This window comes from Chroicocephalus ridibundus, chromosome 24, assembly GCF_963924245.1.
Source record: "Chroicocephalus ridibundus chromosome 24, bChrRid1.1, whole genome shotgun sequence".
NCBI classification, from domain to species: domain Eukaryota; kingdom Metazoa; phylum Chordata; class Aves; order Charadriiformes; family Laridae; genus Chroicocephalus; species Chroicocephalus ridibundus.
Genome location: NC_086307.1, coordinates 2,721,803 through 2,746,822, shown reverse-complemented (window position 1 = coordinate 2,746,822; position 25,020 = coordinate 2,721,803). Strand labels below are relative to the sequence as shown.

Here is a 25,020-nt window from a genome sequence, read left to right as displayed (position 1 = left end):
CTGTGCGTCCCTGTCACCGAACGACCTCAAATTTAGACTCGAAACCTGTTGTCGGGTTTTGCTGTGCAGGTTTTGCCTCTGCTCGTTCACGCTTGGGTGCTTTGAAGGCTTTGAGAGCTCATCCCTGGGAGAGGGGCAGCATCCCGGGAGCTCAGCCCCGGGCATGTTTGCAAGTTGTTCCAACTCCTCCGGGAGCTGTAAGTGAGCACGGAGGAAGTTAGTTGGTGGTTTAAGTACCGCCTGCGACGAAGTTCGGGTCTGGTATTAAGGTTGGGGGCTTTGGGGTAGTTTAGCATGCTGCAGGGTTGCCTTGGGACCCTCTTGAGCATCTTCGCCCTGGGGGCAAAACGCTTTCAAGGCCAGTCTGCACGTGCGCATTTGAGAGCAGGTGGAAAACCAGCGTGGATCTGCTCGCCCCACCGACCGCACGAGGGGCCCACGCGAGACCTGGGCCAGCGAAGAGGGGGCTGGGGATTCGAGGTGGGGGGGCACAGGCACCCGGGTTTCCACTGGGGATGCAGCTGGACCACTTCCATGAAGGCTCTGTTTAGTCCTGAATGGTTCACTCGACCTCCTCCTGCCTTCTGCTCTGTGTGGATGCTGTGGGAACGCGTAGCGTGGTCCCATGTCTCTGAGCCTGGATGGGAACACGGGTATCGGGATGTGGATTGAAACACGGAGCATTAAAAATAGCAGCAGCTCCAGGTACGAAGCGTTTTGCTCCGTTGTCCCTGCAGCGGAGGCTGGCCTCGGCGCACCGTGAGTTTTTTGGGTCCCGCAGTCATGAGTTTCAAAATGTAACTACGCACATTTGTGGGGAGAAAATTCCAGGGAGGGCTATTAAATGTCTGACTCAAAGGTCACGAGCCACAAATAACCAGCGAGAGTAATCAGGGGAAGTATCTCGCCCTGATCTGCTTCCCGAGGCCTGATGTGGATCTCGTTTACAGGCTCAAACAGAGTATTTTCTGATTTATGTGCTTGAAATACCTAAATAATGTGCTTTGCTCACAGGTGTATGAGTGTAGCCTGGGTGGTTTTAGGTGCGTTACTTTTAATCCTGGTTCGTGCCTTCGGTTGCAGGAAGGGGTTTGTGATGCACGCGCGAATTTGCCAAACTTTAATCATTGTCTGTCTCAATTTTTTTTTTTTTTTTTTTTTTTTTCTGGAAACTTTCTGCAGAAGAAAGTCTGCAAGTGCAAGAATCAGAGTAGAAAAATATGGTTTTACCCTTGTGGAAAAACTCTCGGGGGCTTTTCGTAGCGAAGCATCAGCCGCCTCTGGTTTTTGGAGCAGGAATGTGATGTCTGGTCGGGAGGAGAGGGACCCACCCACATCTGGCCAATTCATAAAGCCCTTGAAACTCCCAGTTAACATGCTCCGTAAAGAGTTATCAGAACTTGGCAACCGACCGCTCCAAACATTACATCTTCCCTGAGCATCATCTGTTCTCTTATGGCTCATGTGGGACGCCGCGTTCGGCCTCTCGGCTCGGGGACGGCTGCGGCGGCACAGGGCTTTCCCCGGAGCTGCCTTCCCCGGTGCGGCGCCGTGCCTGCCCTGCGCTCCCCCGGCAGCCCCCCGGCAAGGCGAGGAAGGAGGAAAATGCCCCAAACGCTCAGATTTCGCGAGGTCCTGCGAGGAAGCCCCCACCTGGAGGTAGGGGGAGCAGAGGGGTGCGTGGAGCACTGCTTTGGGGTTCCTGCTGTCCCCCCGAGAGCTGCGAGACCTGATGTGTCCCCGCTCCTGCTGTAGCTGGGCAGAGGTACTGGGGCGACGCTGGTTTTGTCATTTTTTTGCTTGTCTTTAAGGGGAGCGTAGTGTTTGGTCCCGTAATTAAAACCAGGATACGCCCCAGGGGCCAGGGCGAGGTTACGCGAGGTACCCCAACTCCGGGATTTCCTATTTCTCGAGTCCTGGCTTTGTGATCTTAATGTTATTTCAACATAGTCCTTTTTGTGTGGTTTCTTCTTTAAGTGTTTTTAATTTGAACAAATTCCCTCCAGCTAATTTTTGTTACTTGTGCATGGCTCTGGAGAAGACCTTTTCCTTTTATTAAAGAGGAATGTTTTTAATCACACGCATTCTTCAACCTGACTGAACTCTGAACCTTTCGCAGCTAATCGACATAAGATGGGAAACGCTTTTCCGAAAAAAAACCTGCCTGTTTTCCAAAAAAAAAAAAAACAAAACCAAAACTGCTGCTCAGCCTCAGACAAAGCTCTTCGCCGTGTGCGATCGTGGGGGCAGCGCTGGCAGGCGGCGTGGCGAAGCCCGGCAGCCTCCCCCATGGCAGCAGGGCTGAAGGCAGGGATGCTCCAACGGTGGCGCGGTTCGCTCCTTAATAATCCTCCTGCCCGGCTTTGTTTGCTCCTTGCTTTATTTCCCTCTTATATAAGTGCAGCTCTTTGCTGATCTTGCCTCTTTAAACAACAACAACAACAACAAAATAATCAGGAAATGCCAAAGTAAAGATTTCTGTGCTGTTTTTTTTATTTTTTTTGTGGGGGGGGAGGGCTGTCTGTCTGAGAGCAGCAGCGTGACCGGTGATTTCCCCTTCGGGGAGCGAGCGCCACAAGCCCCGCGTTACCCCCGCCAGCCCGGGGATCTCGCTGCCGCCGCATCTCGCCCTGGCCAAAAAGCTCAGCAGGAGCCCGAGAGGCTCTTGATGTTTCGCAAAGCGGGAGCCCGTCGCCGTCCCCGCGCTCGCTCCGTGTCTCTCCCCGCCTCGCCGAGCGCTTCGGCTGTTTTCCCAGCGCTGTGCCCTGCCGGCAGCCTGGAAAATGCTGGTAACCCGCGCGGGGTTGCCGAGCACAGAGCTCGCATTCATGCTCGCACCGCCGAAGGCTTTCCCAGGGCACGCCGGGGAGAGACTCCGCGCCGAAGCTCCTCTTCGCTGTGTTGCAATCTCCCCTTTCCGCGGAGGAAGGGTGGAGTTGCGGCGGCCGGTACCTGCCCAGGTGCGGAGGGGTTTGTGCAATGGGCCCGGCGCCCGCGGGCGCTCGCCTCCGCGCCCCAGCACCGCGCCGCGGTTCCCCTCGCCTTCCTCCCACCGCGCAGCGGAGCGGCCTGTTTTCCTCCCCGTGACCCGGCTGCGTGAGGTGACCCAGAAAAACAACCGCTGGGTGTCACGGTGACGTGACGGCCCCGGTGCTTCTGCTTTGCCACCGGGCCACGTGGTGCGAGCGGGGACAAAGCAGCAAGTGGTCCCTGTGGCCGCCTTGCCCTCCCGCCCCGGAGGGAGTCTGACGCTGCCTTGCTTCGCACCCCAACTACCTCCTGGGTTGTTTGAGCTTTGCAATTAATGATTATTCAGCAGAAGCAGGGAGGAGAGGGAGAAGGCAGCGTGTCTTTGCAAAGAGGCTGAGTTTTGCTGTGTGTTAATGGCAGGGTGATTCCCAAAGCCTTTTGCCCTGCCCCGCTCCCACCGCTCTGCTGCTGGTGACAGGGTGGCTGCGGAGCCCTTGCCAGCCCCAGCGCTCCTGTGAAGATGAGTTCGCCACCAGCGCCGGCCTTCCCGTGCGAATGTTCTTGCGAACTAAAAATAATTCGCAAAAATGTTGGCAGCTGGACATCCAGCCGGGAGAGGAGCCTGTCCCAGAAACCTTCTGCCTCTTCCCGCGGTGGGTGCTCCCAATTCGCTTCTCCCTGCCCCGGCACTCGGCCCCGCTCCCGGCCATGTGGGTGAGGAGGATGATGGATTCGGCCCCCTGAGGCTGCACGGGGCCAGCGGAGCATCCCAGTCCCAGCCCATGCATCCCAGTCTTAGCCCCTGCATCCTGGTCCCAGCCCTGCCGTGGCCACTTGTCATGGTGCTGGTGGCTTATCAGGGTCCACTAGGAACCAGCAGGACCTGGGCTGGGGTGGGGAAAGGGGCAGACCCCCCAGGAGCCGCCGTGGGGCCGTGCTTTTGGCCTTCTTTGGGTGAGGGGAAGAGGAGGAGCTGCTGGCCTGGCTGCCTGCCCCCTGAATCATGTGTGAGCATCGGAGGCTGCCGGGGAGGGGAGTTGTTTACTGTAACTCTTGGCGGAGGTCCCGGCATGAAACCCCAAATGAATTCAAGCTGCAGTGGGAGGTCAGGGCTGAAACAAACAGCTCCCAGGGCAGGAAGGGCTTTGCGAAGGGGTCCGGAGCTGCTGGAGCCCGGGCTGGAGCAGGAGGGATGCAGGGCATCCTGGGGAGCTGCCACACGCAGGTGCCACGTGCCGGAGGGGTCCCAGCATGGGGACGGTGGCCGGGACTCTTGCCCAGGGGCTGGGCTGCGCTCCCAGCGCCGCTGCCCCCGACCGGTCCTCGTCCCTTGCCACCCTGGCACTTGGCACGTAAAGCATCATATTTCTAAACTCTGGAAAACCGCGCTGAGTTTCGTGGCTTTAGCCTGCGCTGGCCTGGTGAGAAGCTGTAATGTCGGGGCTTCGTGCAGGCTGGGATGCCCATGTCACCCTGGGGCACTTTGGGCTCGTCCGTGCTCCCACGGCGTCTTGTTTTCATCCCATCCTCCCTCTCTTCCACCTCCTAAAAGTGTTCCCAAAACCTTCCCAGCTCTGCAGGGTGCTGCATAGCGGGGTGCTCCCTGTGCTGTGGGTGTGCAGAGCTGGGGGCCGTGGCAGGAGGAGGGTCCGTGCAGGCTCTGCCGGCGGCTCTTCCCTGGCTCCGGTGCCTCTTGGCCATGGGGATGCTCGACAGCCTTTTTCCTGGCTCTGGGCGAGCGGTGAGGAGTTGTTTTTCTGGCTGCTGGCCGCTGGCCTGCCCGTCCTCCCTCTCCCCCAGCACACGTGTTCCCTCCCACTTCTCCTCTTCCGCTGCTTCGGAGTTTGTTTTTAAAAAGACTAAAACAAATGAGGTAGAGAGATTCCCAGAGACCCCGCCAGTGCCTTCCCCCTGGGCTCTGTGCTGCCATCCGCATCTCCCCCTCCGTCCCCAGAGGTGCCTGTAATAGCCCCTCCTGCCCCTCTGGTGGCCTCAAGACCTTCTTGCCCCTTTTTGCCCAGGGGAGGTGCCGGAGGGGTCGTGCGGAGCCTGAGGATGCTACTGATGGGGAGGTGAGAATAAGTTTGCTGCTGCTGAGCGTTGGCCGCTGGGAGCTCCCCATGGGTATTTTTTTGGCGTTTTTAGCGTTGCAAGCAGAGGGAGGCCGTGACAACTCTTCTCTGGATGAGAAATGGCCATCTCCCTCCTGAGGACGGAGGCTGGGGCTTGGTGGGCTGGTCCCTTCCTCCTCATACCTGCACTTTCCCTTCCAAATGATGCTTCTGCTTGTACGCAGCCCTTCTCGGTGTCTCAAAGCTGAGCCCCACGGCTGTGGTCCCCCGGCAGCCCCACTGCGTTTCCCAGCTCCTGCCCCTTCGTGGCATAGAGCAGGACAGTGACGTTTGGCTGGAGGGGGACAGAGGGATGGCTGAGCTTCAGCGCGTTCCTGCCGATAGACAGCGTCACGTGGCGGGGATTTGGCTCGGCTGGGAGCTGTCAGAAGTCCCCGTTTCCCATCCTGAGATCTGCTCGTTACAGTCTGTCCTTGTCTGGCTGCCAGCAGCCCGGCACGTTGGGTAGCGCTACGTCTGCCGTGCCGCTGCCTCCCTCCAGCCTTCCTCCCACCGAGCATCCCCGAGGGGCTTTGCCAGCACCCATCCCCTCTGGCCTCCTCCTCCTCCTCGCTGGGAGGTGGGAGCACACGTGAGCTGAGAAGCAGGAGGTGACAGCCCGGCTTATCGCTTCCATCCTTCAAAATCACTGACGTTTAGCAAGAATGCGAGGCCCTTTGGGGATTGCTGAAGCTGGGAGGTTTCTGTAAGAGCAGGCGGGTACGGCCTCCCAGGGCGCCGGTGCTGGCGCCGTGCTGCAGGGAGACAGGACCAGGCACTGCAGCAGCTCTGGTGGCGCTGGGATGCATTGCCAGCCCCGGGGAGGACGTCAGCCTTTTGGGGACCCCTGACTTCTTGCAGGTGTTGAAGGGCACGTAGAGAGAAGACTTGGGATCTTCTTGCCTAGGGTGACATCACTTGGACTCTTGTTCCCTCGTGAAAACGCACCTGGAACATGCTCATCTGCTTTTGCCGTGCCTGACCCCCAAAGGGGGCTGTGGGGCTCATCCTGCCCATCTCGTGGCATTGCGCCGTGTCCAGCCCCGAGGCCGCGGTGATAACGGGGCAGAGGAGCTCAGCGGCTTTCAGCCGGCGGCTGTTAATCTTCCTCAACCTCCGTATTGTGCCGGTTATGGTGGGGCAGGCAGGGTGTAGCAATTAGAGCTAATTAGCCAGAGGCAAATTAAATCCCAGGCAGTTATCAGCGAGATGGAGAGAGAACGGGATAAACCCGGCGATGGGGTTTCCTGGGAACATCAGGTCCTTCTCCGACACGGCCTGAGGTCGGGGATGTCTCTGTCCTGGAGAATTGAGCTGGTGCCGAGAAATATTTGCCCTCGACCAGAGGGAATTTTCCCTGCCTGGGCCACGCAGGAAAGGCAGAGCTGGCCCCGTTTCAGCAGGGCCTTGCACCCCATCATCTGCACGGATGTGCGCCTGCCGTTATTAATAGTCCCTGCGCCCTCCCCGGGTGAACACGCTCGTGCTCCTTCCCCTCGCGGGGAGGCGCGGGCCAGGGCGGCAGTTTGCCGGGTTTCCCCCTGGCAGAGCCGTGTCGATGCTGCGATACGGGGCAGGAGCCCGCGGAGATTCCTCCTGCAACATCGCGGTCATCAGCACAAGCTCCCTGGTGCCGTTGAGGCTGAGGCTTGAACAGCGCAGGGTGTGGTTCTCTGCCTATAAAATAACATCGACATTTGTGTTTTGGTTTTTTTTTTTGTTTTTTTTTTTTTTTTTTCCAATCGAAACTGCTTTTGGAAAACAATTATCTCCCGGGCTGCAGTGCCCTTGGCCCTGCATACTGCAAGGAGCATCTTTTCATGCGGAATTTCCTGCCCACCTGCCTGTTTCCAGCTTCCCCTGTGCTGCAGTGCCCACGGCGAAGCTGCAGTGGCCCCGGCTGCCTTGCACCCGGCTGCGTTTGGTTTGTGGGACGCCATGAGGCTTGTCTGCGCATCCTTCAGTGGCTGTTGTGATTGCTCATCCCCTCTCTGCCTGCCTGCTGCCTTCTCTGTGTCGTTTGGAGCATCCCACCGTGGGGATGCAGGAGCAGTGCAGGGATGCAGGAGGAGCACTGCAGGGATGCGGGAGCAGTGCAGGGATGCAGGAGGGACACTGCAGGGATGCAGGAGCAGTGCAGGGATGCAGGAGGGACACTGCAGGGATGCGGGAGCAGTGCAGGGATACAGGAGGGACACTGCAGGGATGCAGGAGCAGTGCAGGGATGCAGGAGCAGTGCGGGGATGCAGGAGGACTGCGGGGATGCAGGAGCACTGCAGAGATGTGAGCACTGGAGGGATGCAGCGTGAGCATTGCAGCTGCATCCCTTGGCTGGATGGCTCCTCTGCAGGTTTCTTGCAGCTGGAGGCAACCCCCTCAGCTTTGCGCTGGCCCGTGGCACGTGCAGGGTAAATTAAGCACGGCTTTAGGAGCTGGTTGGTGAAAATCCCCTGCTGCAGCGGGTGCTCCGATGCTCTGTGTAATTGGAACTATTTTAGGTGTTCCCATGAGGACGGGGGTTCGCCACGCGGGGAGGCTCTGCATCCAGGCAGGGCGGGAGTGTCTTAATGTTTGCAAAGCGATTCTCAGCCGTGGTGTCAGGGAGAGATGCCTGCAGCACCTTGGAGACTCTCCAAGGGTGTATGATTTACAGGATTTTTTTGCCCAGATGATGGAGGAGGCTTTTGAGGCAGGAGACGGTGTGTGGCGAGCTCTTCTCAAGGGCAGGGCTCGTTCCTCGCAGTGTGCTCCCGTGCATCGGGATATACCCAGGCCCCGTCCTGATGCTTTCCCTGCCTACCTAAGGGGGTGGTCTGAGCCAGACAGGGACTGAGCTGTGCCCCGCTTTGTGTCTCCACAGCTGCTGTGAACCCGTGCACCTCCCCACGGGTGCCCCAGACCGCTCCCATGGACCTGCGGATCGGGCAGCGCGTCGTCAAGCCCGGCTCTGACACCACCTTGCTGGCCCTGAAGCACACGCAGCAGCTGCAGCACCAGCTCTTCCTCGCCAGCCTGCACCAGCAGCAAGTGGAGCAACTCGCCCACCAGCACGTGAGGGTACGGGCACCCTGGGATGTAGGGGGGGACCCACACCCGCGGCTGGGTGGAACTGGGCACTTCGAAGAATTCATTTTGCCCCCAAAGCACGTAGCTCACGGTGCCCTGCATGTCTGCCAGCAGTGCCCTGCGCCGGGGCTGACTTTAACCCCGTCTCTGGCAGGGGTTAAAAGGAAGAGGCTGGAAATCCCAACACCAAAATAACCTCCCCAGGTGAATTCCTTCCTTGCCCTGAGCTGGAGAGTCTGTAGTTCTTTTTAGCCAGCCCGGAGACCTCTCTGACGCAAGGAGGCCGGTTAGGGAGTCAGGTGGGGGGGGTTCGTGTCTTACTTTCAGGCCAAATCTCCATCCTGCCAAGGCCGGCGGGAGGGCTGGGGCCTCCTGGGATGTGTGAAGCGGGGAAATGTTTTCAGCCGCATACCATGTGTGCTGAGCGAGGAGCCAGAGCGACTGGACAGGATGCCTGGTGTCTGTGATCTGCCACTCCGCTTGGCCACCGCTGTTTCTCTGCCCTAAAGGCACGGCTTACTCACTTTACAAGCTAATTTGCTTTTCTGGGAAGTCTTCACTGAAATTCTCTAGTGTCACCCAGAATAGCACCCCTGCCCTGCACACACAGCCTCTGCTGCCAGACTCTGCATTGTCCCAAAATTACAGCAAGATCTAGTTTGGATATTTCCTCTGTAGGCCCCCGCTGCGAGCAGGGCGAACTTCAGAGGTAGGGCAGGTTGTGGAGGGTCGCGTCCAGGCGAGCCGTGACCATCTCTAAGCACGGAGATCACCCCCTGCCTCTCCCAGTTGCAGGGCTCCGCCACGCTCATGGCAGGAATCAGTTCCGTGTATCCAGAGGGGATTTTCCTTGTGGCACGTCTGTCCCATGGCTGCTCATCCTTTTGCTGTGCTCCTCCTCGGAGCCTGGCTCCGTCTGCTACGTCACCCCTTTGGGCGGTGGAAGATGCAGCGGTACCCCCTCGCCTCCGGGCTGCACGAGCCCAGCCTCATCCGCTTCTCTCCCATCCCTTGTGCTCCGCTCCTGAGCACCGGCCCCGCGCTCGGTGGTTGGCGTGGGCTCACTGGTCCCAGTAACCTTGGCTGGAAGCCCCGGTGGAGTCACACTGGGGCTTTCTGGGAGAGGCTGAGCATCAGCTTGGTCCGCACAGGGAGAGTTTGAGATGCTGCGGCTGCCACAACTGACGGGTGCTTAGAGGCATTTGTGAGACGTGACGCTTTCCGACCTCCCTGTGAGATGGGATCGTCTCTGAAAACCTCAGCTCTGGAAAACACCAAGATCCGAACTTTGAAGACTGGTAGAATAGGGTTTTTTTTCTTTTTTCCTCTTTTTAGTCAACTCTGATTTTTTATTTTTTGTTGTATTACACCATGCCCTAGCTACAGATATGTCAAAACACCATGAAAGGCAGCGAGTTGAAACAGACTGGTTTGAGTTTTATGATGTCCCTGGGGAGAGCGTCTCTGGAGACAAAGATGCGTCCGGTTTGCTGCGACGAAACAACTTGACACGTTCTTGTTGGCCAGGGCTGCCCATCAGGTTTCCAAAAATGACATAACGGACCGTTTCAGACATGCTCCATCACCGTGGTGTTGTGCCTTGGGCTCGGGGAGGGTGGTAAGAGGGCTCCAGGCTGCGTGGGGCGAGGCGGGCGTCTCCCGGTGCTGATGTTGTGCCTCTGCCCTTGCAGGTGACCATGGAGTCCCCGCACCGCGAAGCTGAGCCTGGGCAACAGGAGCAGGAGCTGCGGCAGATCCTCAACAAGGACAAGAGCAAGCGAAGTAAGAGCCTCCGTGTGTCTGTGGCACCAGGCACCACATCTCTGCCCAAGGAGCCATGTCCCCAAAACCAGGGGACGTGGCTCACAGAGGGAGTGAGATCAGAGTGGCTTTTAGAAGGGGGCTCAGTGGGCAGTTCTGTCGTTATCCCCAGACCAAGCTCTGCCTCCTCTTGGTCTGAAGGTGTGTGACAGCGTCCACACCATGAGATTTTTTTGGCCCTGGCCTGCTTGGTGTTTCTCCTTCGTGTCCTTCCAAGCGATGCCAACCAGATGGTCACAACAGATCTCCATGCCACACGGCCGCTGCAGCGGTGCTACCCGAGCTGACGGTGCTTGGGACTGCCCGGTGCACGGGGCAGGGCATGAATTTGCTGCTTGAACTTGCCAGCCCCGGGCTGGAGCACCCGTGGCGCGGTGGGGAGAGGTTAGTGGGTCCCCCCATGCTGAGCAGAACGGTTTGCAAACCCCGGCCGGCTGCGATCTCCCTGCGCCATCTAGTGCCAGTGGCTGCAGGGAGCTCGCCGGGAGCTCGCCGGGCGTGCAGAGCCCTGCATCACAGCCCAAGGATGCGGCTGCAGCGTGCGTCGCATGCACTGCACCCGTCCCAGTGTCCGTGAGCCTACTGCCGACCCAGCCAGCCAGCCAGCCTGAGCTCTGTCGGGATGCCGATATTTTCCGTTAGCTCCCAAATAGCCGCGGCGCGCAGGCTGCCCTGCCGCCGTTCACAGGGCCGATGGGGCTCATCGCAATGCTGAAAACACATTGCCTGCCCTTTCCGTGCCATTCCTGAGCAAACAGCTCCTGCGAACGCACTCGGCTCGGCACGGCTGAGTGTGACAGCGTACACGCGGCCCCTTTATGCAGTCTGGGAGTTAATCATACAAATTAATTAAGTAACTTGTCCTCGGAGGTGCTGAATGCCGGCACAGAAACGTGGATGCTCCCCATTGTAACCACAGAGCGTTCCTGCTGGAACGGACAGCTGGGGCTATGGCCTGGCAGGGGTGGGAGCATGGGAACGGGCCCCAGTCCGAGGTGGGGAAGGACACGGGAGGCTCACGGCGGGCGGGGGCTGGCGATTGCAGCACCCTGCAGCCGTCAGACCTCTGCCTGGGGGTGTTTCAGCGCCGCGGTGGAGCCAGGTGCTGAACGTGGGTCGCTGCTGTTTGTTGTTTGCCAGCGGGTTGTGGTAAGTCTCAGGCTCTCCTGGAAGAGCGCGGCTCCAACAGGAGATGCAGGAGCCTCAGAGCTATCCCTCTGTTTCTTTTTTCTTGCTGTCTCTCCCGCAAGCTGTCCTCGTTTAGGGGAGAGCGGGGCTGCGTGGGGAGCTGAGATGCAGGCAGAGCTTTATGCCGTCAACTGGAAATTATCAGCGTGTGACACAGGCTCAAAGAGCCCCAGGGCACAGTGTCTCTGGAGAGGCTTCACAAGGTTCCCATGCACCTGTGCGAGTTTTGTCCCTGCTGTACGAGCCACGTTGTGATTTCATGCCCTCTTTATTCTGTGGGTGTCAGTTTATACCTGCTCTCTCTCTGGCTGCGATGAAGCAGGCGGATCCGCAGCCGAGAATTGCCTCTGGCCATGCTCTGCCTCTCATCAGCTGCTCGGCGAAGTGCACACAAAAAGATCGGGCTCCTGAGATGACGTGGGATGAGGGTGGGACAGGGATGCTTCCCTGACCAGCTGGGAAACTCCAGTTGTCCCAGCTGGCCTTTCTCTCCCTGAGCCAACCTTGGCCTGAGCTGCACCAAGCATCTCCACAGGGTTTTGTCAGTGCCTGTGTGCTTGCAGGGGGTCTCCAGCCGTCCTGGCATTGCTTGGGCAGCCATGGGGGAGCTCTGGGGCCATGCTCATGTCTGCAAGGATCCTTTCAAGTGCTCTGTGTCGGCTCTCAGCCCTGTGTGGTCACTGCTGGTCTCTCTGCAGGTGCCGTGGCCAGCACAGTGGTGAAGCAGAAGCTGGCTGAGGTCATCCTGAAGAAGCAGCAGGCAGCTTTGGAGAGGACCAGCAACCCCAACCCTTCAGCCATGCCGTACAGGTAAAACAAGGGCAACCTCTGGCCTGCCCCGAGCAGGACATGTGCTCAGGACCCGGAAAAAGGGGCTATTTATCTTGGGCAAGATCTTGCCATTATCTTCTGCTTCCTGGTCTTCAGAGATATTGTTTAGCTAATGTCTGTCGGGGTGAGGTGGCTTGGTTCTGTGTTGTTTACAGGAGGTGGATGAAGCTCCCATGTTGTTTTCCCTGACCTTGTTGGACTTTGATGGCTTGTCCAAACCCAGACGTAGAAAGTAGAATCATAGAATTGTTAGGGTTGGGAGGGACCTTAAAGATCATATAGTTCCAACCCCCCTGCCATGGGCAGGGACGCATCCCGCTAGATTGGGTTGCTCAGAGCCCCATCCAACCTGGCCTTAAAAACTTCCAGGGATGGGGCTTCCACCCCCTCTCTGGGCAACCTGTTCCAGTGTCTTACCACCCTCATGGTGAAGAACTTCTTCCTAACGTCCAGTCTCAATTGACCCATCTCTAGTTTTAATCCATTCCCTCTAGTCCTACTGTTACCCTACATCCTAAAAAGTCCCTCCCCACCTTTCTTGTAGCCCCCCTTAAGATGCTGGTAGGCCACTCTAAGGTCTCCTCGGAGCCTTCTTTTCTCCAGACTGAACAACCCCAACTCTCTCAGTCTGTCCTCATAGGAGAGGTGCTCCAGCCCTCTGATCATCCGCGTGGCCCTTCTCTGGACACGCTCCAGCATGTGTACGTCCCTCTTGTAGTAGGGACTCCAGAATTGGACGCAGTACTCCAGGTGGGGTCTCATGAGAGTGGAGTAGAGGGAAGAATCACCTCCCTCGACCTGCTGGCCACGCGTCTCCTGATGCAGCCCAGGATACGATTGGCTTTCTGGGCTGCTCGTGCACACTGACGGCTCATGTTGAGCCTCTCGTCCACCAGCACCCCCAAAGTAGCACTGTTAGACTTCTTGTCTTTTGTTCCAAGACAAGGCAGATCCAGCAGCTGGATCCCTTCTATAGGTGCTTGTGGTAGTGGACAGGACAAGCCTTTCTGGCCACCAGCAGAGCACCTATCACATGCCTGGGAAAGGCAAAACCCCATCAGCCACCCTTGTGTTGGAAAGTGTTCAAGGGTGGCCCATGGCTGCCAGCTGGGAAAGGTCTCTAACAAGGTGGCTTCTCCCTGTAGGTCTCTGGAGCCTCTGGATCCTGAGGGCCCTTCCCCTCCTGTGCTCAGCAGCTTCCTGCCCCCCGTCCCCAGCACTTCTCTTGACCCCCCAGAGCATTTTCCACTGCGGAAGACAGGTAAGGCCTTGGGGATAACACATCTCCCTCCTGTGGCGATGCCCTCGCAGCCTGCTCGCAGGGGATGGCTGGAGTGGAGAAGCGGGGTGGCCTGGCCCCACAAAGCCCATCCAGCTTCGCCCCCGTTACAAGTGAGACTGGGACTAACTGCGTGGTCTGTTCGCAGCATCTGAGCCCAACCTGAAGGTGCGTTGCAAGCCCAGGAAGTGCCTTGACCGACGCAAGAACCCCCTGATGCGGAAGGAGAGCGCTCCCCCCTCGCTGAAGAGACGGCCGCCCGAGGCGATCGGTGAGGGCTTCGCCTGGACGGTGTTACCTGGGGGGTTTGGAGAGACCTTGGGGCCAGGCTGGAGTAGTTACGGTCTGCCCAGGATCCTGTGCCGCATCTGCTTGGGGGCTATGGCTCTGGGGCTTGGCACGTTTTCGGTGCCCTCCTCGGGGCACAGCCCATGGAGGGAGCTCTCTGCCATGATGGTGAATGAGGGAATGACATTGCTACAGCTGTATTCTGCTGCTTTTTGGGCCCGTGATGGACCTATAAGGCTGGAAGGGTCCAAGGTCCTGAGCAAACGCAGCTGGTCAGGCTTCCTCACCGTGGTGCAGTGCCTCCCGTGCTGTCAGGACGTACCCAAATGGAGGTTTGGCCCGTTTAGGCCCCAGGAGGAGGGTGGGAAGCTGTTGGAGGGGGGGAGGGCTATGAAGGGCTGGGGCAGGGGCTGTGCAACCCTTCTCTGGGTGCTTGTACCCATCATCCCCATTTCTCTTCCTTGTGCAGACTCCTCCCCGAGCAGTAGCAGCACCCCCGTGTCCGGCTGCAGCTCTCCCAACGACAGCCTCCCTGCCGAGCACGGAGCTCTCCCGGCCGCCTCCGGCATGGCCCATGAGGTGAGCTCCGACACCCTCGCAGCCAGAGGTCTTTCCTGGGGCTTCCAAGCAAGGGCTGGGGCTTCCTGACCCCAGGGTTGGGTGCCCTGATCTCCCACTCCCATCCTAGGCTCAGGCGAAGGTAGCATCCACCCCCAGGGACCCCAGCCCTGACCCCCGCTGCCCAGGAACTGCCCTTAGCCCTGCTCTCCCTGCGCGGTGGGATCCACTGCCCTGCCCAGCGCTGCTTCTGACGTGCTGCCCTCCTTCGCAGTGTGCATTTCTTGTCTCCTAGTGTATGTGCTGTTCCCACGGGTCCCCCATGCCCCGTGCCCTGGCCCCAGGCATTCCCCCAGCTGCAGCTGGGGCTCAGCCACCCTCTTCTGCTGCCTGGCCTGTGCCCGAGCTGCTTGTCCCACGCCGAGTTCTGCCGCTGCTGGAGCGGGAGACTAATGAATTGTGTTTGGTGCAGACACCCCTGGCCCAGCGCCTGATGATGCAGGAGAGCTCGCTGGCCCAGTTTGCCCTGCAGAGCGCAGCCTCCCTTCCGGCCATCACGCTGGGATTGCCGGCTACCACTAGCGCCAGGGTAGGTAGCCAGGTTGTAGGTAGCCCCAGAACTGGGCAGAGGGCCCCCGCTGGGCAGGGGAATCCCTTTCCTTTGGGCCTGGGGTTCCTGGGGTGATGGCAGCCATGTGCTGGCTCTGAGTATTCCCAGGTGCTGCCCGTGGGCACGGTGGGGAGATGCTGTCCCCTCCCCGTGCTGTGTCCCAGCGGGTTGCTAACCCAGTCCTCCTCCTCTCTGCAGGGAGAGGCCGATCGCCGCCCCCTCTCCAGCCTGGCACACCGGGTGCCCGTGCTGAACGGACCTGTCCTCGCGGGCACCCACTCGCCCATGTTCATACCAGCTGGCTTGGAGCAGCATGAGGCTGGGAGCCCCTTATCCCCTCGGCTCCAGCCTGTCATCATCCTCGAGCCCTCGGTCACCCACGCTCCGCTGGTGGCAGGTAAGTGTTGAGCTCGGTGACAGACACAGAAGCTGCGTCAGCGCTGGCGGGGCTCAGCATGGAGCTTCGCTTGGGGCGGGCAGGTTTTCTGGTGCCGGGAAAGCCCAGTGGCCATGATTTTTCCATTACTCTCCCTTGAGCTGGGGCTGAGGGAGTGGAACGCGTTGACCCTGGTTCTAGCTAAGCAGCAAGCGTGTCCCTGCCATGCATGAAACCAGAGTTCTGCAGGCACCACAGCCTCGGCGATGCAGAGACATCCGTAGCTTTGGCTTTTCCCTCCAGCTGCCCCTTGCCCTGCCTGAGCTGGGCTGGTGTGGGGTCGTTCACCTTTCCCGCAGCCCAGAAGCCCCCTCCAAGGGGTTTTCCTGCCTCTCCTTAGGCTTTCGTGCCAGCAGATTTCAGTACAGACCCTGTGTCGAGCACGGCAGCTCAGACCTCTTGGCTGTGCCTCTAACTGCCTTATTCCCCCCAGCCCCTCTAGGTAACCCCCTCTAATTGTAGCAGGAGAACCGGCTCCTTGGTGCTGGTTCCTGGCTCCATCTCTCCCTGCCCTGTGTTACCTGCAGTGAAGGAACCTTCTCCCATTGAGGATGAAGCTGAGGGGGGTCTGAGATGATTGAGGTCAGCCAGATTCTGTCCCCAGGCTCCTGTGGGCTGTGTGATGCCAAAGCGATGGGGACAGAAGGAGGGGAGCCATAAAGGCACAGCCCATCCATCCTGGCCTACCAGATACCGGGCTCCAGGGCTGGGCGCTGTCATTTTTAAGGCTGTCTGGAGACGGTCTGCAGGGGTACAGACAGCACTGCTCCTTGCCATGATGTGGACTGACGGCTCTGCCCGGTGGACAATGCCACCCCTCACTTCTCCTTCCTCTCCCCTCCAGTCCCAGGTCTGGGAACGGTCCCCTTCTCCTTTGCCCCCTCGCTCATCTCTGCAGAGCGCCTGTCGCTCCCAGGCCACCATAAACCGCTGGGGAGGACCCGCTCGGAGCCCCTGCCCCAGAACCCCAAGGCCATCCAGCAGCAGCTGGTGTACCAGCAGCATCACACCCAGTTCCTGGAGAGGCTCAAGCAGCAGACGCATCTGGGCAAGGTAAGTCGTGGAGGAGAGAGATGCTAGAAGGGTGCAAGATGGCATCCCTACCTGCTGGGCAATGAGTACCAGATGTCCAGGGCCAAGCCCTAGCCAGGCACGCGAGACGCTGCCTTGCCTGTGCTCATAGCAGCAAGCCGAGGGTACCTGCTCAGCTTCCCTGGCTCCCACAGCCATCGTGCTCCTGCCCCATGATGCCCTGCCACCCCCTGTGGCCTGTACCCTGCCACCTCTCTGTGCTCATTTGTGACCCCTCTGGCTGCAGCGCATGGCTAAATCCAGCGAGAAGCCCCGTCTGCGGCAGATCCCCTCCTCGGAGGACATGGAGGCTGAGGCGACGCTCCCAGAGGCCGGGGTTGAGAGCAGCGACCCGGCGAGGGCACGCGTGGAGCCCACACGGCCGGGGAGCAGCGTGAAGGAGCCCGAGAGGACGCAGAAGATGATGCAGCCTCAAGAGGAGCTTGTCGTGCAGCAGGTACGCAAGAGGTGGGAGGGATGGGAGATCCCTGGGGAGGGGTCTGGGCTGCCAACGTGAAGCAGCCCTTTCCCTGCTGGGCACAGGGAGCCCATGGGGAACAGGGACAATGCCTTCCCTGGCTGCCCCAAGCTGCGTGGAGCCTTCGGGGTGGTTTGAAGCCTTCATAGCAGGCTCAGGAGTGGGCTGTAAGAGGTGGAGTTCCTAGCCTTGTCCCTATCTCCAGTTTTTGCTTGGAGCATTAGTCCTGAACAGGCAGCATGCAGAGATATCCCTGCCCTGCAATTCGGGGCAATTCTTTTCTCCATCCCTTGGTGTCTCCCATTTGAGGCTTTGCACAAACCCAGCAAAGCCGGTAGCATCCTGAGCCTGGGAAGATTCAGATCAGACCCCAGGAGCCACCTCCGTAAAGGGGCGCTGTGTGGGTAAGGATGCAGGCACTACGTCTATACGTTCCTCCAGCCCGGGGCAGTTCCTTGGCACAGGGGCGAGACCTGTGGCCACCCCTGGTGTCAGCAAGGCTGGGCATCGTCCCCAGATTGCCGGACATCGTCCTCCGAATTGCTGCGCCTGCAGCGGGGCTGCCCAGCACTGCGGGGCTGAGCCAGCAGAGAGCAGCAGATGCTGCGTGACATGTCCCAGCTCCTGCAGACCGCTCCGAGCCTCCCAGCATGGCGGGGGCTGTCGTATCCAGACCCTGGGAGGGTGCTCAGTGCCAGGCTCCCTTCCCCGTGCCGGGTGATGCTGCCCTTGGTGCCTTGCTCCGGGTGCCGTGCTCACCGCCACCTCTCTCCATCAGGCCTATCTCTGGGATTCCTACCAGCGCGTGCAGCAGCAGCTCCTCAAGCGACAGCCCTTGGCCGACTCCCCCATGGTCCCCACCATCCATGCGGGGCACAGGCCCCTCTCCAGGGCCCAGTCATCTCCTGCCACCGCGACTGTCTCCCTTCCTGCCCAGGACACGGCCTCCAAGACGCTCTCCCTGTCTGTGCAGGAGCAGCCAGCCAAGCCGCACTTCACAACAGGTATGGCCCGGCCCGGCCGCTGTGTGGGGATGTCACAGCTGGAGCAGCAGCTGGGGCTGGGGACAAGAGCTTGAAGGGAGGTGGAGATGCCTGGGGGCAGCTTAGCTTCAGTCCCAGTTGCTCCCAGACTCATAAATGCTTGGGAGTGCTCTGGCTGGCTGCAAAAAGAGCAGAACAAACATGATGGTCCCCTTCTCCTTATCTAAGGTGGCTTTTCCAAGCAGGACTTGCCCATTTGGCCCCTTGACTTCCATCCTGGTCCAGCAATGCTGGCAAGGTTCAGCTCTCTCATGTATCCAAGACAAGATTTGCTTCAAGCATGTTGGAACAGAGGCTCCCATGGTTTGAGGGAGGTGTTTCCGTCAAACCAAATAGTTATGGGCGTTTAGGGTCTCCTGGAAAGGAGATGAATTATGGTCAGCACCATCAAGACCCACCATCGAGACCTGGGTGCCCAGCCCAGTCTCGGGACAGCAGCTCTCCTTGTGCGTTGCAGGGCTGGTTTACGACTCGGTGATGCTCAAACACCAGTGCTCCTGCGGTGACAACAGCAACCACCCGGAGCACGCGGGCAGGATCCAGAGCATCTGGTCCCGTCTGCAGGAGAGAGGGCTGCGCAGCCAGTGCGAGGTGAGCGCGAGCGGCGGGGTGGGAACTGGATGCCTGCCCAGGAGGGGGATGCTGGTACGAGCACATCTCATGCTAATAGTGGGATAGGGTATCCTGCTCCCATCTCCATCCCGTTTGCTCCCAGACCTCAGCGTGTTTACCACCGTTATCCAGAGGGTTTGGACTTGTCCCTTGCTGGCAGAGCCAAGTTGGAGCCTGCTGGTCTGACCATCTCTGGCTTCAGATGGCAGCAGCAGGCTGCTCTGCTGGAAGATGGGTGTAGGGAGAGGCGTGATCCCGACTCAGACAGGGTGTTTTGCCAACTGCGAACGTCGGCGTCACTTCCAGTCTGTTAGAAACCTTGCCCTGGTCTGGCTGGGCTGACTGGTCCGTACAAGGCTCTGCAGTGCAGGTCCAGTGGTGCTGGCGTTTCCTGCCTGATCCCTGCCTGCAAAGGAGGGGGGTGCAAGAAGCACCCTGCTCAGCCTTGCAGCCGCCTCCCCGGCTGCGGTGACACGCAGCGTGACTGTGCTCAGACAGCAGGACATGCCACCTCCACCCTTGGAGGCTGCCGTGCTTGGGTGGGAGAGCCGGCATCTCCCACCTGGAGCGGCTGGTTGACAACCCCCGTCTGCCACAGTGTCTGCGGGGACGCAAGGCCACCCTGGAAGAGCTGCAGTGTGTCCATACCGAGCGCCATGTCTTCCTCTACGGCACCAATCCCCTCAACCGCCTGAAACTGGACAACGGGAAGCTGGCAGGTGAGTCCACATCCACACGCTCCCTCGGGCAGCCGTCTCGCCTTCTGCCCATCCTGCACAGCCACTCCGGGTCTTGGGGCACCCTTGGGGACCATGACAAACAGCTCCTCTGGGGGCTGGTCCTAATTCTGGCCAAGCAGCCAGGCCAAACCTCTCTCCTCGGTAGCCCCGTTGCCATGCACCATCTCCCACCCGTCCCCAGTTTCTCAGCTCTGAAGTCCTCACTGTCCCGTCTCTCTGCAGGGATCCTGTCGCAGCGGATGTTTGTCATGCTGCCCTGCGGAGGGGTGGGGGTAAGTGCTCCATCTCTGCTCTGGGCGGTTTTGGACGGGGTTGTTCCTATCATCTGTCCCCAGCAAGGGCCTCCTGGTGGGCTTGAGTGGAGACGGAGCTCCCGAAGCCTTTGGGCTGCCAAGGTTGGGTAGCCTCCGGTGGGAGCAGTCCACCTGTGAGCAAGGTGTCGCAGTATCAGAGCTTCCCCCTGCCCTTGGGATGGTCCTAAGCATCCCACCCTTGAAAGGGGATCCTTTATGCCTCCTTACTCCAAGGGACCCAGGAACCCAAAACCCCTCACAGCCATTTCTAAGAGCCTGGGGCGTCAGAAGGGAGCGAGCTGGCGGGACGGCTGGGGGGAAGCTGCAAACCGTGGTCCCCATTGAGGGAGGGGAGCGGTGTCGCGGGGACAGCAGCTCGCCCCTTCCCTCCAGACACTTCTGTGGCCTCTCCTTTCACAGCTTGCCGCCCTGGTTTCTCTCCATTCATTGCGTTCTCCTCTCTTCCTCTCTCCCCCCCGTCTCTGTCCTTCTCTCTCTCTTTCAGGAAGGGTCTCACTCCATGCCTTCCTGCTGCCTCTTCTGGTTCTTCTCCTCTCCTTGCCCCCGCTGCTGGGCACCAGCTCTTCTCAGCCCTGTTTGCATCTACTTTCCCCGCTCTGCCTCCCCCTCCCTGCCCTCCTCTCGCCCGTGCCCCGACGGCGGGGGGGCTGGAGCTGCCCCTCTCCATGGGCAGAGGGGAGCCTTTGAGTTGCACACATGGAGTTGATCAGAAGAGACTTGAGTTTTCCGGCTTTGGCTCGGCCCTTGACGTGATCCTGATCAAACCAAGATGTTTGGTTAAACAATAAAATAAGATAAAGAAGGTAACGAGCGTTTTCTCAGTCACTCCTTCCTGCCCCCGGGTGCAGGGTGAGATGCGGAGCTCGACTGGGGGCTGGGGCTGAGAGCAGGCGGAGGAGCTGCTGTACTGGGAGCCGCTGGGGAGCTTGCCCTGTTGTGTGCGAGGTGGTCCAGCTCCACAGTGCCTGGCCCTTCAGCCTGTGTGGGACTTCAGGCCGTGTCCCCAGGCAGCGTGTCTGGCAGAGAGCGTGGGTTCTGCGGCCGAGATCTCCTCCATCGATGCCTTGTCCGCATCTGACCCATCCCCTTGCTTCCAGGTGGACAGCGATACCATCTGGAACGAGCTGCATTCCTCCAACGCTGCCCGCTGGGCCGCGGGCAGTGTCACCGAGCTGGCCTTCAAGGTGGCCACCAGGGAGCTGAAGGTAGGGTGGCTTCATGTGGAGCTCCCAGAGCTGTGCATCGCCCTGTGGCTGGGCAAGATGGGGGCTGGGGGATCTCGCCAGCTGGCACCGGGTGCTCCCAGCCCTGCGCTGCTGTGGGCCCCGTGCGGCAGAAACCGCCAGCCAGAGCGTGGAGGGGGTGCGTGACACTGGGGGCAGCAGCTCTGATCACTCGCCTTTCTTTTGTCCCCAGAACGGCTTTGCTGTGGTGCGGCCACCCGGACATCATGCGGATCCTTCCACTGCCATGTAAGGGCCTCTTCCCAAGCGGCAGGGCTGTGGGATGGCATGCGGGAAGCCCCAAAAAACATTTCCTTGGCTCAAAGTCATTCCAGACTAACCTCCCCCTGGCAGCCATCCATATCCCGGCCCCGGGGAGAAGAGAAGGCGAGCCCACCCTTGGGGGAGCATGTTGTCCAGGAGGGAAGGGTGCTGAGGAAGGGCCCCAGAGCATTAACTGGTTTCAACTCCTTCTTTGCAGGGGATTCTGCTTCTTTAACTCGGTGGCCATCGCTGCCAGGCAGCTGCAGCAGAAAGGGAAACTCAGCAAGATCCTCATTGTGGACTGGGTAAGTCCCCTGGGTCACCCAGCGTGTCCCCGCTCCTCCCCGGTACGTCCCCAGGAGCGGGTGTCTGCGCCTCCTCCCAGCTCTAGACCGGAGAGCAGTGAAACCTCCTCCTTCGGGGACCAGCTGCGTGGCTGGGACCCCCCCGGTGTGTCAGGGAGGGGGAGCAGGAGCAGATCCTGGGGATGGGCGACCCAGCCCTGGAGCAGGGTAGAGATCCAGTTGCTTTTAGCTCCGTTAGGCTTTTGGGGTGCCTTCAAGGCTGAAAAAAAGAGCCTTTTCCCAACCTCCCTCCCCCTCCAGGATGTTCACCACGGCAATGGGACTCAGCAGATCTTCTACAGAGACCCTGACGTTCTCTACATCTCTCTGCATCGTCACGATGATGGCAACTTCTTCCCTGGTAGCGGGGCTGCCGACGAGGTAAAAAGCACCGAGAGGCTGTGAGGTCCCTGCAGCTCTGCCCGGGGGTGGCGGTGCCGGTGACGATGGTGACAGCCAGGAGAGCAGGGAGCTGCCGGGTTTGAGCGAGGGCAGTTTTGTGCCGGTGCCTTGTGGACTCGTTTCCCATTGATGCCTGATCCTGCTTGGTTCAGCCGGCTGGCTGCAGGGCCCAGGCTTTGTCCCAGCCTGCAGCCGGCAGCGCAGGGACAGTGACTGATGGCTGCAAGGCTCTGGGAAGTGTCAGGAAAATGCTGCAGCTTCTCCTGCTCGTCAGCAAGCTTTGCAGAGCCAGCCGGCTCCGGCAGCACAGGGCAGGGGGTCCGGGACACCCAGCCCTGCCTCCCCGGAGCCTGGCGGCGATGGAGCCCGCTCAGGGCACTGCCCCAGCATCCCTGCGGGCCACATCCAGACCTTCACTGTCATCCTCGCTCCCTCACAGGTTGGTGCTGGCCCCGGCGAGGGATTTAATGTCAACGTAGCCTGGACTGGAGGGCTCGACCCCCCCATGGGTGACCCTGAGTATCTGGCTGCTTTCAGGTACTGTTCCTTGTATTCCTGCTCATCTCCTCTTTCCCTCGGTGTCGGGCTGAGCCAGCGCTTAACGCCTCTTACTTGTTTTTTTACCCACGCAGGACGGTGGTGATGCCCATTGCGCACGAATTCGCCCCTGATGTGGTGTTGGTGTCGGCCGGCTTCGATGCAGCTGATGGCCACCCACCACCCCTGGGCGGCTACAAAGTCTCTGCTAAATGTAAGGAGGGGGAAGCAGCGCCGCTGGCTCGGGGCGGGTTGTTCCGCTGCCCCCCCAGCCTGGGACCGCGGCGTGCGGGTGGCGGCTCTCCAGGGAGCCAGGGAAGATCTTTGGGGTTGTACTGGCCTGGCATCGAGGGCCAGGGCCCCAGCGTTCTGGGCAGGGAGGCTGACAACAGCCCCTCGGGCTTCTCCTCCAGGCTTTGGCTACATGACCAAGCAGCTGATGAGCCTGGCTGGCGGAGCCATCGTCCTCGCGCTAGAAGGTGGCCATGACCTTACGGCCATCTGCGATGCATCAGAGGCCTGCGTGTCAGCCTTGCTGGGCAACGAGGTGAGAGCTGAGGGGGGCAGTGGCTCGTGTGGGTCATGGCTGTGGGGCTGTACTGATGCTGCGAGCCGAGCCCCGGGCACAGCTTGACCCCCTGTGTCTTCCCTCGGCAGCTGGACCCTCTCCCAGAAGAAAGCATGAGGCAGAAACCAAACCCCAACGCTGTGCGCTCCTTGGAAGCAGTGATCCAGGTCCAGAGTGAGTGTCCCGGGGGCTCAGAGAACATGGAAGGGCCAAGTGTTAGCGTTTCCTCCCCTCTCCAGTAAACCCCGTGACCTCCAAGGGGACACATGGCATAAAAAACCCCAGCGGAGCCCTCCATCATCCTCCTCCTCGTGGGAGGGTGATGCCCCACTCTCTGCAAGGGAAGCCTGGAGACCTGGGGCGCCTCCTGATTTTTGCTTCTCCTGCAGGTAAATACTGGGTGGCCGTGCAGCGCTTCGCCTCCAAACTGGGCTGCTCCTTCCTGGAGGCGCAGCACCACGAGGCAGAAGAGGTGGAGACGGTCACAGCCTTGGCCTCCCTCTCGGTGGCCGTGATGGTGGAGAAGAGGTGATGCTCTTAACTGATGCTGGGAGATGTGGGTGCCCCTCACTCCCTGTTGTGCCTGGCTCCGAGCCGTGCTGTCACGGGGGTGGCAGCAGATAAAGGCCACGTCCCACCGCCGGATGAGCTTCTGGGAGGTGGGGACAGTGCTGGTTTTAAGCAGATCTTGGGCTGTGAGGGATAGAAATGACAACCGTCCTCCCCACCGAGAGCTCTGATGTGCAGCACTCACAGCCTGGCAGGTTTGGCCTCGGCGTTCAGCGTCGGTGGGTGGTGGGGTGAGGTCCCGCACCCACGTGGTCAGGGCCTGGATTGGCTTCTGGGAGATTCGGGGCTGGGCTTTTCCCAAACAAGATGAAAATGAGACCAAATTCCCCTTCCTCCCTTGGAGACTGGAGGTGTGGAGGTTCGTCACCTCCTTTCAGCCAGGTCCCCACCTTTGCTCATCCTCACCAGGACTCAGCCAGCGTCTACGGAGGTCTCGGTGGAGTGGGAAGCACTGGGAGGCTTCTTGTGTAGATGCCGGACTTGCCAGAAGGCCCCTTGATGCCGAGAGAGATGTGTTGTGTCACACAGGTCTCCTCCTTGTCTCATGTGTCAATATTTCTCCATTTCAGGCCGCAAGACGAGCCGATGGAGGAAGAGGAGCCCATGAACCAGTGATGAGCGGTGACGCTCTCTGCTCCCCTGCTTCCAGGATGTGGCTGGACTCTCCTGAGCCCAGCGCTCGCTCTTCACTCCTGGCTTCCCGTTTGCCACGTCATCCTCACTCCCCGAGTCATGGTCCTGCAATGGCATGGACCTTTGGCTGCCGCCTCTGCAGGTCTTCCACAAAGGATGCTCCTGCCGCCGCCTGGAAGACGTCCTCCTGCTCGGGACTGGTGAAAAACCATGAACTCCCTCTGCACGGTGTGGCCTTGCAAACCAAGACCGTGCCTGCAATCAGTCGCCAACCTTCGGGACCTGCAACCCCTCTGGGGACACGTGTGAGAGGCCTCCGCCCCTCCGCCCGCGGTGGCAGCCAGGCGCAGACCTGCCCTTCTCCTGGGATCTTCCTCACCCTTGGGGAAGGGGGTGGGTGTTGGGATGGATGTTGTGGCCATGCTGCGGGTGGTTAAAGCCGCCTTCGGGACTGCACCCAGAGCTCCTCTCCGGCCGGGCAGCCATGCCTTTGAGAAGCAGCCCTGTGTTTTCTCGGGAGGGACAGGCTCTCCGTGTCTTCTCGCGAAGGCTTCCCGGTTCCCCTTCCTCCGGTAGGGCACAAAGCGGGAGCGAGCGTGACAGTGACGTGGGGTCTGACCTCCTTCTGCACAAGAAGGGTTTGGGCAGCTGTGGCTGATGCGCCCATCGCCTTGCAGCTGGGGAAGAGCAAGGGCTGGAGTGTCTGCAGTGCCCGGGATCGCACCCGTGGGACATCCTAACCACTAACCAGAGCGCGAACCCTCTGGTGCCGGGGCTCTGATTTGCACTATGTACAATTGACGTGTGCTAATGTGAACCTTACGTACTCTTCTTTCCATGGGAATTTCGGGAACAAACACTTCTTCGTGTGGACGTTGCCAAGGTGCCTTGAGCCCTTTTCAGCCGCCCACTGACCTGAGGATCTGTATCCATGTAGACCCCTGTAATCCCTAAAGCAGGGACAGCCCAGCCGTCTTCCAGTCACCCCCCCCTGAGCCCACCCAGCGCCCCGACGGGCTCCTCTTCTCCAGCTGAGATCGACTCAAGTCCTGTCACCTTCTGC

The 25,020-nt window shown here is 59.9% G+C and overlaps 1 protein-coding gene across 11 annotated transcripts in view; it reads left to right on the top strand.

Annotated features, from left to right (window-relative positions):
• Positions 1 to 24,774, top strand: part of HDAC7 (histone deacetylase 7) — a 100,799-nt gene extending 76,025 nt beyond the window's left edge. For 9 of the 11 annotated variants that reach the window (XM_063359042.1, XM_063359039.1, XM_063359037.1 and 6 more), the window contains 24 exons: positions 7,942 to 8,138; positions 9,839 to 9,929; positions 11,855 to 11,966; positions 13,133 to 13,248; positions 13,415 to 13,537; positions 14,024 to 14,133; positions 14,585 to 14,701; positions 14,921 to 15,119; positions 16,003 to 16,211; positions 16,477 to 16,686; positions 17,486 to 17,711; positions 18,208 to 18,341; positions 18,961 to 19,081; positions 19,325 to 19,374; positions 20,514 to 20,621; positions 20,833 to 20,888; positions 21,121 to 21,208; positions 21,509 to 21,628; positions 22,089 to 22,186; positions 22,282 to 22,400; positions 22,600 to 22,733; positions 22,844 to 22,928; positions 23,144 to 23,282; positions 23,894 to 24,774. In XM_063359042.1, the coding sequence (XP_063215112.1) occupies positions 7,942 to 8,138; positions 9,839 to 9,929; positions 11,855 to 11,966; positions 13,133 to 13,248; positions 13,415 to 13,537; positions 14,024 to 14,133; positions 14,585 to 14,701; positions 14,921 to 15,119; positions 16,003 to 16,211; positions 16,477 to 16,686; positions 17,486 to 17,711; positions 18,208 to 18,341; positions 18,961 to 19,081; positions 19,325 to 19,374; positions 20,514 to 20,621; positions 20,833 to 20,888; positions 21,121 to 21,208; positions 21,509 to 21,628; positions 22,089 to 22,186; positions 22,282 to 22,400; positions 22,600 to 22,733; positions 22,844 to 22,928; positions 23,144 to 23,282; positions 23,894 to 23,939 (3,008 nt within the window). In that variant the 3' untranslated portion in view covers positions 23,940 to 24,774. Of the gene's footprint in view, positions 1 to 1,428; positions 1,660 to 7,941; positions 8,139 to 9,838; positions 9,930 to 11,854; positions 11,967 to 13,132; positions 13,249 to 13,414; positions 13,538 to 14,023; positions 14,134 to 14,584; positions 14,702 to 14,920; positions 15,120 to 16,002; positions 16,212 to 16,476; positions 16,687 to 17,485; positions 17,712 to 18,207; positions 18,342 to 18,960; positions 19,082 to 19,324; positions 19,375 to 20,513; positions 20,622 to 20,832; positions 20,889 to 21,120; positions 21,209 to 21,508; positions 21,629 to 22,088; positions 22,187 to 22,281; positions 22,401 to 22,599; positions 22,734 to 22,843; positions 22,929 to 23,143; positions 23,283 to 23,893 lie in introns of those variants that run through there. The other 2 variants (XM_063359045.1, XM_063359038.1) reach the window with 2 other exon arrangements.
• Positions 24,775 to 25,020: the final 246 nt, after the last annotated feature.